General features: G+C 45.8%; 1 protein-coding gene across 2 annotated transcripts in view; it reads right to left on the minus strand.

Annotated features, from left to right (window-relative positions):
* Positions 1–1,093: 1,093 nt before the first annotated feature.
* Positions 1,094–14,901, minus strand: part of SEPTIN6 (septin 6) — a 66,048-nt gene continuing 52,240 nt past the window's right edge. The window contains exons 8-11 of one of the 2 annotated variants that reach the window (XM_008156847.3): positions 11,767–11,899; positions 8,396–8,586; positions 6,024–6,068; positions 1,094–1,836 (exon numbers count right to left, since the gene is read on the minus strand). In XM_008156847.3, coding sequence (XP_008155069.1) covers positions 6,065–6,068; positions 8,396–8,586; positions 11,767–11,899 — 328 coding nt within the window. In that variant the 3' untranslated portion in view covers positions 1,094–1,836; positions 6,024–6,064. The remainder of the gene's footprint in view (positions 1,837–6,023; positions 6,069–8,395; positions 8,587–11,766; positions 11,900–14,901) is intronic. The other variant, XM_028133105.2, reaches the window with a different exon arrangement.

A 14,901-nucleotide genomic window follows, 5' to 3' on the forward strand; every position in this document is an offset into this window, starting at 1 on the left:
GCATCTCTCCGAGCTACTGGCTGAGTATCCAAGTTCTTTTTTTTTTTTTTTCAAACTGCTAAGCATAGTCTCCTAAAAATGCTCCATAAGACTTGGATTTTTCAAGAAACTAGCTTAAGCTTTGGCAGCAACCCCTTCCTTTTTGCCTGTGGCCACTAACAAATCAGTGACTCACCAAACAATACATGCCAAAGCTGTATTCTTGCTTAACCAACAAGAACAGGTAAAGTGTGCATATGTTTGCTTTTCATTTTTTCTCCTTTTCGCTTCCTCTTATTATCTAGTATTGAAGATAGAAACCCTCTTCCCACGCTCAACTCTTCAAAACGGCCTATTTGACATAGCCTTGATAGACTGTGTTTCCAAAGAAAGTAAAAAACAAAACAAACAAACAAACAAAAAAAACCCTCAAAAAAGAAAAAGAAGTTCGTGGTCAGTGCGGGTGACACTGGAAGGCAGAACTCAAAAAAACAGGTGATGCTTGAAGTGGAAGTACATGGTAGGGGCAGGGGACCCAGCTTCCTGGCACCGTGAAGGAAAGCTGTCAGTTAAAATAGGAACCTTGGCTTAAAAGGCTAAATGGAGTCCAGTCCAGCTGTAGCCGGGAATACTATTCAGTACACAGCCATAGATTACTGCAAAGGAAGGGCAGAGAAAGGGCGTGTTAGCCACAGAGTATTGCCAGCTCACCTCCAGCTCTCACTCTCGCACTGGCTAAACACCAAAGGCCACTGTGCCTGACATGGAGCACTCTCTACATGACCAGAATTAGGACTGGAATATTTAAAAAAATATCAAATCCTTAGACTGCAGATAAAATTAGGGACCTTCTGAGGATTAACACTTCTTTTCTCTTCTCCAGCTGAAAGGTCCACGTCTTCTCATTGGGGGGGTACATGCAAAATACAGATTAAAACTCATCACATTCACCAAATAGACAGGAAGACTCATCAAAGCAGAACTGAAAACATTGATTCTTTGACCACTCAGTTTGACAGTTTATGATAAGGGTTATTGTACCTGCTACTGGCCCTGCTTTGGGGGGATGGTGTGGACCCTAAAGGAGATTACAGAGGAGATGCCCAGACACCTCAGAATTCCTTAAGCCCATCATTCAAGACACTAGGCTGGCAATAATATGCAGGTTTATTTCCCCTTCTGCATCTGTGGGGTACTCGGAGTTATAGGGAGAGGAAATTTATGCTATTTTCTTCAGCAGTCATTTTCAGGGGTGGGGGGCGGGAGACTTGGTGTAAACTTATTCTGGATTTTTAACACAGCTTGGGTACAGTTACCTTGAGTGAATCAAAACTGGAAAGGGCTGGGCTGGGAGACCAAAAGGAAAAGGCAGCAAAGGATCTCCTTCTGCAGCCCTCTGAGAAGGAACTGTGGCTCTGTTGGGAGGTGGCGGGTGCTCAGGGAAGCCCAGTGACTAGGGCCCAACAGGGAAAGCCTTGTTAACTGGTGCTTACCCAGCCACGGTGGATGCAAATACCTCGGGGAAGCAAGCAGCCATCAGAGTTCGAACAGGGAAACTGACGGTGGAGAGTAGCAGATAGGACCCCTGAACAAGTTACACTCTGGCAAAGTTGGAGATGGGGAGTGGCTGGCTGGGAACGCTAGGAGGGGAAGGGGGATGCACGATGCATCTCTAAGCCACAGAACCGCCGGCTTCTTAACCAGAGGCCAGACACCATCCTCAGACTCTCAGGCTTCTATAAACTGGCAGGAAGAGAGGAGAGGGCACGGGTTGTGTGCACCCAGTCGTGGTAAGGGGTAAAGATAGGGAGGCCCAGCTCTGTTGTGCAGGAAAAGAGCATCTACAGGAAGCCCAAACTGAAAATGAAAAGAGAAGTTGGGTTAATGAATGGGTGGATTAATGTACCCCCCAAAAAAGGTTAGAAGAAAACTGTCATGGTGACTAGTAGACAAATTAGAATATATAGCTATGTTAGATGGTCTTAAGGTTCTATATTGCATTGGCTCCTGGGAACATGCTTTCTCACCTGTACACCCACACACACACACCTCTGAGTGGCAGCAGTAGTGGTATTAGCTAGCAAAATAATTGCCAATAGTCTCAAGAAGACATTCTCTCCTTAATTACTAGGTCCTGGCTAATGCCCCCCACCCAGACACCTTGTGCAGGAATACCTTCAGCAAATGTCCAGGTGGCCTCAGGCTCCTGCATAGAGCACCAGGCTCTCAGTTATTAATTGCCTTGTCCCATAGGGAAAGCAGAGGAGGTTGAGGTTTCACCTCAGGTAGCCTTTGGAGCAGTCCCAGTCAGCTAAGTGGTACCCTGGGACAAGAGCTGTTTGAGAAGTGTCTGGTTCAGACCACAGTTATCTGAAAAACTGAACTACGGAAAACCATTATTGGTTTGTGTTCACATAGCACTTTGACCTTTTTTTTTCATTTAAACTTCATCCTTGTGACATAAACAGGGCAAGTAGTATCCATCCCCATTTGACATATGAGGAAATTGAGACACAGAGAAATCAACTGTCTTGCCCAGATCACAAAGAAAAATATGCAGCCAGAATCAGAGCCTAAAACCCTTTGCTGTTTAATCACACCACAGTGTCCCTGAGAATGCCTTGGCTATGGATCTAAGTCCCTGTTTTTACCTGCAGAATACATTTAGTCCATTAAATAAAGACTATTAGATATTTGGGAGGGGTAGTTAAAAGCATATGCATACGTGAGTATGTACAGTCACTTTCTCAGAGTGAATACATCCAAACACCTCAACACCACACACACACACACACACACACACACAGGAATAGCAATATACACCAAGAATTAGGAGTTCTACATTCTTAAATCGTTTTCCCCCCATATGTTTTTAAATTGATTTCAGGGAGGAAGGGAGAGTGAGAGAGTGATAGAAACATCAATGATGAGAATCATTGATCAGCTACCTCCTGCACGCCCCCAACTGGGGGTCGAGCCCACAACCCAGGCATGTGCCTTGACTGGGAATTGAACCATGACCTCCTGGTTCATAGGTCGATGTTCAACCATTGAGCCTCAATGGCCGGGCAGGAGTTCTACATTCTTGTTCCAGTTCTGCCACTAACTCACTGTGTGATCCTTGTTCAAATCTATTAAATTCCCTGCTCCTCTATGTACTCATTGTGTCAACAGAAGATTATTCCTTCCATACCTCACATGACTGTTGTAAGGCAAAAATGAGATATCATGTGGAAAAGCACTTTGAAAAGTATTAGAATGTTATATGAATGCTCCTTTCTTATTTTATTCTTTGCCTAATTCCTAGGGGAATGGAAACCTAAACTACACAGCAACAGCCTATTTTCTGTGCTTCACAGGAAAGCTGACATATTTTGATACACGTACACTCTTCCCTATACTGTGTACCCCCAAGAGTCAAGGGCCAGTAACCATTCAGATATAGTATCACAACTGAGTACAGGTCACAGGAGTTATTTTTCATTACAGTTTCCAACAGCTACAAGTAATGCCTCAAGCAATTTCAAGATCAGTGAGGAACAGTAAGCCTCACTCCGTTAATGAGAGGTAGATTTTGTGATCCACCCCATGAATGAGGGCTGCTTTTGCTGCTTTCGGATCCCAGGGAGTCAAGGCCTCCCTCCCCTATTTGGTTTGGAACTGCTTTTGTGGTCTTCTGGGGAGAAGCCTGCGGGAAAGAAACAACTTATTTGGGTTGAGGTTGGCTGTTCGTGCCATTTGCTAATTGCCTCTCACCTATAAAGTAAGGCTTTAATTATAGTTTTGCCAGAATTCATTTTAGTAATGGCCACTAACAATGGTTCACTCAGGGAAACCTGAACCAAGCTGTGTCAACCACATTAATTCAGTTTCATTAACTGAAAGCTAACTTACCAGAATACATACTGTATTTTCCGGCGTATAAGATGACTTTTTAACCCAGGAAAATCTTCTATACGCCCAGTCGTCTTATATGCCCAGTCGTCTTATACGCCCAGTCGTCTTATACGCCCGAAAATACGGTATTTTCTCCTCTCCTCATTGACAATGGGGAACAAAGAGGATACACGTGAACTGCACTTCTACAGGTGTCAGACCCTTTGCAAGGCACTGGGACCACAGCAGAGGACAGACACTCTAGGAAGTGAAAGTCTTCCTTAATGGAAACCTGCTGTTTAATTCCAGTCAACTACCAGGGGCTCTAAAGACTTGCCTTTAAGCCAGACAATAAATCTTTCCATTGTTCTTTTAAGGTTGTTTCCTTTGGCCCAATTTCATGGGGCTTATGTTTCAGAAGCCTCTATAGACTTCCTCTTTGGAACTTGCTTGAAAATAGGATGTTTTGCCAGCTGCCCAAAGTCCCCAGTGCAATAGCTGTAGCACTATTTGGTGATGAACAGCAGGCTCTCCATTTAAATCATAGACTAGCCGTGGCTGGTTTGGTTCAGTGGATAGAGCGTTGGCCTGTGGGCTGAAGGGTCCTGGGTTCGATTCGGATCAAGGGCACATGCCCGGGTTGCGGGCTCAATCCCCAGTGGGGGGCATGCAGAAGGCTGCCAATCAATGATTCTCTCTCATTGATGTTTCTATCTCTTCCTCTCCCTTCCTCTCTGAAATCAACAAAAAAAGTATTTTTTAAAAATCATAAACTACATTGGTGAGTGGGGAGAAGCCCTCTCAATATTTTATATTCCCTCCCTGATTCAAACAAACCAAATGTAAAAGCATTTATGAGACAACTGGGGTATTCTGAACATGGATTAGGAATTTTATGTTAGTGATTTGCTAATTTTGTAGGTATGTTAATGTGGCATTGTGGTTATGGTGTTTTTTTTTTAAAGAGTCATTAAAGATACATGCTAATGTATTTGCAGATGAAATAATGTGGGTTTTGCTTTATAATAATCCAGCAGGTTTGGGCAGCTGGCATAATAGATGAAACGGGATTGACCCTGTATTGACAGTTGTTTGGGGGCCAGGTTGTGGGTATCTGAGGCTGCACTGTACTATCTTCCCTCTTCTTTTGTTCCTGTTTGAAGGTTTCTATGGTAAAGTTTAAAAATAGTAATAAGCTTAATATGGCTAAGTTAACCATATTCATTTTCCCTCCCTATCTACTACTTGAGTCTACTACAGATAGAAGGTGCTTAATCATTGCTATAATCAGCCTATAAATTACATGATGCCAGGGACTGCTTTATCCTTTTCTGTAGATACAGCTTGCAGCCCTCAGGAACCCATCTTATCAAAGGTAGGTGTTCATGAAGCTGGTACTTGTAGAATTAAATGTAAGGAACTTTTCTATAATATCTGATAGCTCTTCAGTTTCTTCCACTTTCATTATGGTTTTGGGGGGTTACATAACTAAAGGAAATTTGAGAATTTGAACCCTCTGGATAAAAAATAGACACCAGCCTGGCTGGCACTGCTCAATGGTTAAGCATTGACCTAGGAACCAGGAGGTCACAGTTCGATTCCCAGTCAGGGCACATAACCGGTTGTGGGCTCGATCCCCACTGTGGGGCGTGCAGGAGGCAGCGATCAATGATTCTCTCGCTCCCCCTCCCTTCCTCTCTGAAATATATATATATTAGCCACCAGAGGGAAACAGAGAAGCAAGTTTCCATTAGTTTGGAACATTCCCAACCTGGAGGTCAATGTCACTGTGACAATTGCAGGACAGGGCTGCTGAACCCAGCAGTTTCCCTCCTCACTACAGCCTAGTTAATTTTGAAACTAATAATTAAGGCTCTTGAAGGAAAAATGGCCAAAACTGAACCTCAAATATAACCCACTTATGCTACCCAGCTGTTCTGGCAGCAGAAGTCTGAAAATACCTGGCTTTTAATCAGGCAGGCAAGCACTGCACATGTACACTTGAAACCACACCAGACTACTTCTTAATATTCTAACTCACAAGAGGAAACCAGCTAGGACAATGAAGCAGCTTCTTTTATGATGAGATATGTGTATTGGGGGGTGGGATTTGGGGAGATATGTTCTAGGAGCCACTGCCAGTTCTATTTAGAGTTAATAAAGCTTACCAGGACCCTGGGTCTCATGCAGCATGCAGCAAACAGCAGAGTTAACTGTAAAATAGTTAAGAGCTGATGAAGATGGAGTGAGCTTGAAGGAGAAATCAAATATTATGAGTTCACACCAATAATGAAGAGTTAGAGGTCAAAGGAGATTAGGAGGAGTAGGAGGGGAGGGTGGGAGGGTGGGAAGCGGGGCTGGTACTCTTTCTTAATCTCTTTAAGGGCAGCCAAAGGAAATTCTAAATATGTGACTCTGTTTTATCCAACCACCATCTCTCCAGAAGAAATGCTTATAATCTCCACTTCTACTCTCATACCCCACCACCGCCATCATCACTATGGACCAGAGGGACTCAGGTGTCATGATGGGTCTTCCAGAAGTTAGCTGACTGTAAGGAATTATATAAGAAGCCCAGGCCAAGGGCCACCTACACATCTGGAAGTAAGAAAGAGGGCAGTCTATTTGGTCAGGTTTCCACCCCCTCAGAATAGTAAAAGAGTACCTCCACCAACCCCAAATTTTCCTAGAGACTGTAGAGAGGGTCTTCTGCCTGGAGTTGGGGGGATATCAAGTAATTTGAGGCAACTGGGGGAAATCTGGTCTGGAATAAACTTCTACTAACACCGGAATAGAGAATATTTAGAGCTTAGTGTTTGTCAGTGGGGTCTGAACAAATGAATCTTCTAATTCCTACAAGCAAGCTGTTCAACTACCCCAGGGATCGAGTTAACAAATACCAAAGGGCTATGAAGGCAGCAGGTTAGAGCTGGAAGACAAATTTAGACCTTTCTGATCTTAAAAATAGGAATCCATGCCTGCTGGCGCAACTGACATACTGTGACTGATCAGTTAATATGCAGTGTTTCCAAAGAGGCTTCTTTTCTGGCTAGTTGAACTTTATCCATTAAGTAATACCAAAAAGAGTTCATTAGTCAGTGAATTTGACATATAGTGTTATGGTTCACTAACAAAAATCTTTAGACTAATTGGTGAAAATGTTCAAATTATATTATGAATAATGAATAATCGAATTGGAAAACTGAGTGTCTTCAAATATATTTTAATACTGTACAAAAATCATAGTTTTATTCCTAAGTGATGAGCCAGGCACTGAGGAAAGGAAGATGTTTCCTCCTGGCAAATATCCAATAGTTGAGCCCTGGCCAATGTGGCTCAGTTGGTTGGAGCATCGTCCTGTGTACCAAAAAGGGTTACAGGTTCGATTCCCAGTCAGGGCACATACCCAAGTTGTGGGTTCGTTTTCTGGCCCGGGCATGTACAGGAAGCAACCTATTGCTGTTTCTCCCTCACATCTATGTTTCTCTCTCCCTCTCCCTTCCTCTCACTCTAAAAAAAATCCAATAGTTGGATCAGGAACAAGTGGCTAAGAACAGAGGGCAACAACCATGGACATCTTTCAGATCCTCGGGCCTCTTTAATAAGGACATTGCCTAACACTCCATCTGAGGGGTTCCCTAGGCACACTGCACAAACAACTTCAGAGCCCAAGGGACCACTGGGTTTTTTCCTGCTGTTGTATAGGTCCTGTCAGAAATGCTTTTCTCTTCTCTGGTTCTGGGATGAGGAATGGGTTGGGTCAGGATAATCGGCCCACATGGTAACCAGGAGCCCATGCTATCCTGCCTTACCAAATACCAGGGGAGAGAGATAGATTGTAAAATCATTCCCCAGGTTGAGGATGGAGCACCTAGAATATACCAACATCTAAAGGCTCCCCACCAAGTTCTTAGTTGTACCCCAGGCCAGGAACAGCTAAGCAGTCAACAGGATGGACAGTAAAGGGGTGAGAAATCAGACCTGGGCTACAGCCTTCAGCAGCAGCAGTTAAATTCTGCTGGCTGCAGCTAGTGAGAACTGAGGCAGAGAGAGGGTTGGCCTGCAGGCACGAGAGTTCGCCTCAGGTATGGGGCGAGCAAAGCGGGTGAGCACGCCTGGGAGCCCAATTGATTCCAACCTCTCAGACTCCCTCTCCCACCACCCTCTACCTGCCCTCCTTTTTGTTTATCTATTTCTTACAACTTTGTAGTGTTTATTGTTTCCATACTTCTTCTTTCTACTCTCTCAGATTCCTTTTGCTTTTCCTCTCCTTTCCCTCCCTCTCCTCCTACTTGAGTTTGCAGGACTTTCCTACGCAGGCCAAACAGAGGGGGCTGGGCTTCTGGGACCTATTCTCAATTGCCCAAATTCAGGAAATCCAAAAATCGTGTGGGAACATGGAGACCAGTTATAGGCACCCAAACTGGTCTGACAGCCTACAGCTCACCTCTCTGCTGCCCATCCTTCAGACCCCTCAGCCTCCAGGTCCTGCCCTGAGGAGCAGAGAGAAGCCAAAACCCCAGAGCAACCTCCCACTTACTTTTTCTTCTCTTTGTCCCTTTTCAGAGTCTGTGAGCCTCCAGCCTGGGAGCCCTGGGACTGGAGCAGCTCGGCCGCTGACTTTCTCTGTTTGAAAGCGTTCACTTCATCATCCAGGGATTTCTTCTTATCCTCCAGCTTCTTCTTCTCATCCTGGTGTAGTTTCTTCAGACGGTCAAACTTCTCATGCAGCTGGCAAGAAAGCACATGGAGTTTGGGGGGAGTCCCCTGTCAGCAGCTCCCAACTGAGTTGAGTCCAGGGCAACAGGGGACTGGCAGGGTTACAACCCTGCAGGAGCCCGGGAACTTAGGAGACATTTCTGCTAGAGACAGCTATGATGGCACCAAAGGTCTCCATGTTCTGGACAGTCCCCTTCTGCCGTTTTACCTCCAAATTTATGCTCCTGAATATGGTCAGGGAACTGTGCATTCTGCTTAATCAAACATTTTATTTAAAAGAGTCACCACATGTGGTTAGTAATAATCCTATCCTATATAATAGAAGCCTAATATGCTCTGGCCAACCGTTCCTTCGACTGTTCTACCAGTCGCTATGACGTGCACTGACCACCAGGGGGCAGACACTCTGACCGGTAGGTGAGCTTGCTGCTGGGGTCCAGCTGATCTGGACTGGGCGAGACAGGCTGGACACACCCTGGAGCCCTTCCTCGGTCCCTCCCCAGCCCAATCGTGGACCAGTGGGGTCCCTCGGCCTGGCCTGCACCCTCTCGCAATCCAGGACACCTCAGGGGATGTCAGGGAACCGGTTTCAGCCCGATCCCTGCAGGCCAGGCCGAGGGACCCCACCAGTGATCCATGCACCAGGCCTCTAGTATCAGTTATAATAGTATAACACTTATTGAGTGCTTATTGTAGGCCAACCACTGACTTTTTAAAGCACTTTATATGTATTAACTCATTTAATCATCACAACACTCCTATGAGATAGGTTCTGTTATTATCTGCATTTTATGTGGTGACAGAATTTAAGGAATTTGCCCAACCAAGATCCATCCATTCTATAGAGGATTATAGAGTGAGGTCTCCCAACATGTTATGGGTCCTGCCGTTTCTTATCCCCTCCAGTCAGGGAGGATCACCATGGAGCACAGAGCAAACTGAAGCAATGCCAAAGCTGTTCAAAGGAAGTGCTTGGCCCTAGCCGGTTTGGCTCAGTGGATAGAGCGCTGGCCTGTGGACTGAAGGGTCCCGGATTTGATTCCAGTCAAGGGCATGTGCCTAGGTTGCAAGCTCAATCTCTGGCCCTGGTTGGGGCACTTGCGGGGAGGCAACCAATCAATGTGTCTCACATTGATGTTTCTCCCCCCCCCCCTTCTACTGTCTCTAAATATCAATGGAAAAATATACTCAGGTGAGGATTAACCAAAAAACAACAACAACAAAGGAAGTACTTGTTCTTGGACATGAAAGGAGGTTCTAAAAAGTTTTATAACATGGCATAAGTGTGGAGACCTCAGCCTTGACCAAAGAGAGGTTTAACTATCCCTGAATAGAGCCAGAGACCAGCAAGAATATTCCGGTGTGCTGTTGTGGTCAATGGATCAAGAGGTAGAAATGGGGCCCAGCCAGTGTGCTCAGTGGTTGAGGTCAACCATTGAACCAGGAAGTCATGGTTTGATTCCGGGTCAGGGCACGTGCCTGCATTGCAGGCTCGATCCCTGGTAGGGGGCGTGCAGGAGGCAGCTAATCAATGACTCTCTCTCATCATTGATGTTTCTACCTCTCCCTTCCTCTCTGAAATCAATAAAACTATATATTTTTTAAAAAATAGGTAGAAGTGATATGTGATAAACTACCCTGAATAGTAGAGCAGACCAAGCATAATTTCACTTTCTTTTGAGGATTCAGGAGATGTTGGGATTCTGCAGCACTTGCAGCACACCATGAAGAAGGTATTTGGGATTGTCACTTGCTAAGGGATGGTGGATGACAGACTCGCAGGGTAAGCCAGCTTTTATTAGTCATTTGGGGTAGGGGGATGGAAGCTCTGCCAGTCAGTTGCTTTCACTTGGCTTTCATCCATTGGTTTTTCATTCATTTCTCTTTGAGGTTCCCTTACCCCTCCTCCTAAAAGTACTGGGTGATATTTTTCTTTTGAAAAGTGAATTGAAGTAAGATCAACCGCCTTGTCCTGGACTTTTTTGATAACCCTAGAGAGTCACAGCAGATTACAGGGAAAGATACTTGGGCAGTAATTAAGTGCTTCTCTTCATCATGGGCTCTGAGGCCCAGAGAGTGAAGCAGTTGTTAAAGTCACCAAAACTGTAGCTGAGGCCACTTCAATCAGGCAGCAGTGGGTGCATTGGTAGGGGGACCTGGAATACAAGGCAATAGTTGGAGGACTAACTGCACTCTATTAGGCACGACTTCAGTAATGAAAACCCCAGGGGGACCATCAAACCTTCGTTTACAAACTCTTTAGATGCGCACAGATGTTTCTTTAATGCCACCATGAAATGGAACAAAATATCCAAATGACTCAGGAAGTGCCCAGCTGTTACTGTTTTAGGTTTCAACAAGGTACCCAGGATTGCCTGGGACCATCTTTCCCCATGGCCGTCAGAGAGCAGTTGGGTTGGGGCAGGACAGCCAAGAATCAGTTTGCACCTGACCTCAAGGGGCTATGTGAGGTCTTTTGTTGTTGTTGTTGTTGTTAATCCTCACGAGGATATTTTTCCCAATGATTTTTTTTAGAGAGTGGAAGGGAGGGGGAGAGACAGAGAGAGAAACATTGATTTGAGAGAGACACATTGATTTGTTGTCTCCTGCACATGCCTGACCGGGGCGGGGATGGAGCCTGCAACAGAGTTATGTGCCCTTGATGAGAATCGAAACCAAGACCCTTCAGTCCACAGGCCGATGTTCTAACCACTGACCCAAACCAGCTATGGCAAGGTCTTGACTCTTGAGCAGTGCTGCCCAATAAAACTTTCTGTGACAATGGAAATGTTCTTTATCTGTGCTGTCCAATACGATAGCCACTAGTCACATGAGATTGAGCATTTGAAATGTGGCTAAGGTGACTGAGGAAATGAGTTTTAAACTTGTTTATTTTTAATTAATTTCAGTTTAAATAGCCGCATGTGGCTAGTGGCTACCATATGGACAGTGCTGCTCTAGAGGACTAAGTAACACGGAATGAGAAAACATCCCGGTCTTGGGGAATGAGGGATCAAGAAGATCCCTCGCAGCTCCCTCTGTGCCAGCCGAGGCAGGGCTACAGATGCTGTGTCCCATTTCTTTCTGGAGGCTGCAAGGCTCTGGCTGGCAGTGCTCTCAGGGCAGAAGCTCCTGCCATGCCCAAGCTCAGCTTCCTTTTCCTTCCCACCTAACACCTAGGCTCCCATTTACCTCTTTCTCTGCCTCTTTGAGTTCAGCTTCTTTCTCTTTGACTCTCTGGACGAACATCTGTCTCATCTCCTCTTCTTTTTTCTGGAGCTCCCCTAGGAACTCATTCCTTTTGGCCTCATATGTCTCCTGCAAACTGGGAACATGGTCAGGTTAATTCTCCTGCCTTTGGAATGTCTCCTATTGGATGAAAACTGACCCCAATGATCCTCCCTGGGTTCCCCCATCCTCCCCTCCCTGATTTTGGGAGGGTTTCAAACACAGAACCACAAAGCTGTGGGCAGCTGGCTTGGCATGTGACAGGAGAATCACAGGGCAGCTTGAGGGTGATGGAGCAGTCCTGGTGAACTGGAGAGATATTTAGAACTGGGAGTGACTTAGAACATCTGCCTCTATACTCTCATTTTACAGGTGAGGAAACAAGCCCAGAGAGGTGAAGAGACTTGCTCAAGACCACACAGCTAGTTAGAGGTAGAACTGGGACTGGAAGCTGGGTCTTTTGTCTTTTACTCTGGGGCCCTCCTATTCCACTTTGCTGCCAGGCCCTGGCTCTGAAACTGACCACATTAAATGAACTATTGCAATACACACTTGATGAGACTCCACTACGTGCTAGACACAGGACTGAGTGACACGAATACTAGTCACTCAACATCTAGAGCCAACAGCCACTGTGCCTGCCATCAAAGAGCTTACACTAGTGGGAGATGCCCGGGCTAAGTCTCCCTGCCCCCAGCCTGGGCTTAGTTTAAAAAAATAGGAGTTAGCCTGGTGAGAAAGAAGGAAGTGTGCTCTGAAGAGAGCAGCATGTGCAAAGGCACATGTGGAGAGAGACTGGCATACTCAGGGAGCCATGCATAGTTCCACATGGCTGGAGAATCTAGTGTGAGCTGTGGAGTGGTGGGATATGAGGTCCCTGAGTCTGGCAAGAGAGAGCAAGCGTTGGATGCCATATTAGACTGGGACATTTATCTATACTGAAAGGTTTTAAGTCGGAGGACTGACTTGACCCAACTTGAAAATGAGAAAGAACACTCTGGCTGTTGCATAAAGGACAGGCTTTCCAACAATCCAAGTAAGAAATGACAGGCTCTTAATGTTAAGAGCTGGTGAGGAATGGGGCACCTGAGGGACCTGGAGGAACAATAAGGGAAGCAGAACTCCCAGGACTTGGGAGGACTCAAAGATTATTCCAGTTTTTGGCTCGGGCAACCAGGTGAATGGTGGTACTGTGAGCTGCGACAGGGACCACTGGAGAAGAAGTATGGTTAAGAGGGGAGAAGTTGACTTAAATTTTAGACAGCCCACGTTTCAAGTATGCCACCTATGGAACGTCTGAGTGAAAATATCCAGTATGCACTTAGCTCAATGGGTTTGGAGCTCAAACATAGGATTTTAGCTTGGGATTCATCTATTTCTGGGTGGTAATTAGGGCTGTGAGAGGAGAAATAACCAGCTACAAAGAGAATAGAGGTGAAAGGAGCAGAGACCCTAGGAAAGAATCCTGTGGCACAACATTTAGAGTAAGCTAAAGAAAATGAGCCTGCTGGTGAAGCTGAAAAGGAGTAGCAAGAGAGATAGGACTAAAACCAGCCAGAGCAGTGCTAGAAAAGCCAAAGGCAGAGAGAACTTCGGGAAGGAGGCAACGAAGGAATATCAAACGATGAGATTAAAAATGATGGTGTGGCTCAGTGGTTGAGTGTCAGCCCATGTACCAACAGATCACTGGTTCAATTGCCAGTCAGGGCACATGCCCAGGTTTCGGGCTCAATCCCCAGCAGGAGGCATGCAGGAGGCAGCCGATCCATGTTGATGTTTCTCTCTCATCCGTGTTTCAATCTCTCTCCCTCTTCCTTCCTTTCTCTCTTAAAAAAAAACAACAACAATAAAAATATATTTAAGCCCAGCCAGCATGGTTCAGTGGTTGAGCATCAACCTATGAACCAGGAGGTCATGGTTTGATTTCCGGTCAGGACACGTGCCAGGCTTGCAGGTTTGATCCCCAGTAGGGGGCATGCAGGAGGCAGCCGATCCGTGAGTCTCATCATTCTCTCTCTCTCTCTCTTCTCTCTCTCTCTCTCTCTCTCTCTGTGTGTGTGTCTCTCTCTCTGTGTGTGTGTGTGTGTGTCTCCCCCTCCCCCTTCCTCTTTGAAATCAACAAAAATATATTTTTAAAACCATATTAAAAAAAAAAAGATGGGACTTAGAGGCCACACTGTACTTGGCCATGAGTGTGTAATTGCTGATCTTGGATGGAGGCATTTCAGTGGTATGTTGAGATCAGAAGTCAAAAAATAAGAGCAACTCTTTCTCCTTCCTGTCAGAGCCGAATCTCTTGACAGGGCAGAAGCTGGTGAGGAAGAGCAGTTAAGCGTGAGTTTCTTTAGGATGAGAATATTTACATGCAACATTGAAAGGAGAAGGCAGAGGAGTGCAGAGGGTGAAGATGCAGGTAACAGGTATTCAGGAGGGAGCAAAGGGGGAGGGGAGGGGACTAGAAGAACAGGTAGAGGCACACCTCTTCCTCCACAGATGCAGATTAAAGCTGGTGGAGGGGAAGGACAGAGAAAGCTAAGGAAGCACCCACTGGAGAGACAAGCATACCTTCCTCCAACCCCAAGAGCTCCAGTGGCCCTTGTCCGCGCTGGGGACTGAGTCTGCCCCTCCAGAACCAAGCAGCCCTGAAGGACTGGCTATGCTTTGCCTCCTGGCTGGGTTTCCACTGTGAGCAGGTACTGTGGCTCTCTGACAGCCTTCTTAGCCCACAACCCTCCCTATCACTTGCTTATCAAGGCCTGACATTTCCCCAAAGAAGACTGAGCCCTGGTAAGGGCAACACATGGTCATTTAAAATGTGGGGCTTATATCAGACATCGTGCATACAGATCAGACACTTGGGGGACATTGGCTCCTAGTAGCATAGTAAACTGCTTTCAGAAACATTGCTCTTCTCTGGAAGCATCTTAGAGTCTGATTTAAGAAGTATGTCAATGACTATTAGCATCCTTTGGTCAAAACAAAACCTGCACTTGACGGTGAATGAAGAGCCTCAAGTTCATCAGTGCATGTGCAATGACTGCTACCTGAACCCGTCTGGTTTTGATAATGGGCAGGAAGGTAAAGAAGACACTGGACATC

The sequence above is a fragment of the Eptesicus fuscus genome, chromosome 1 (genome assembly GCF_027574615.1).
Source record: "Eptesicus fuscus isolate TK198812 chromosome 1, DD_ASM_mEF_20220401, whole genome shotgun sequence".
Lineage (NCBI taxonomy): Eukaryota > Metazoa > Chordata > Mammalia > Chiroptera > Vespertilionidae > Eptesicus > Eptesicus fuscus.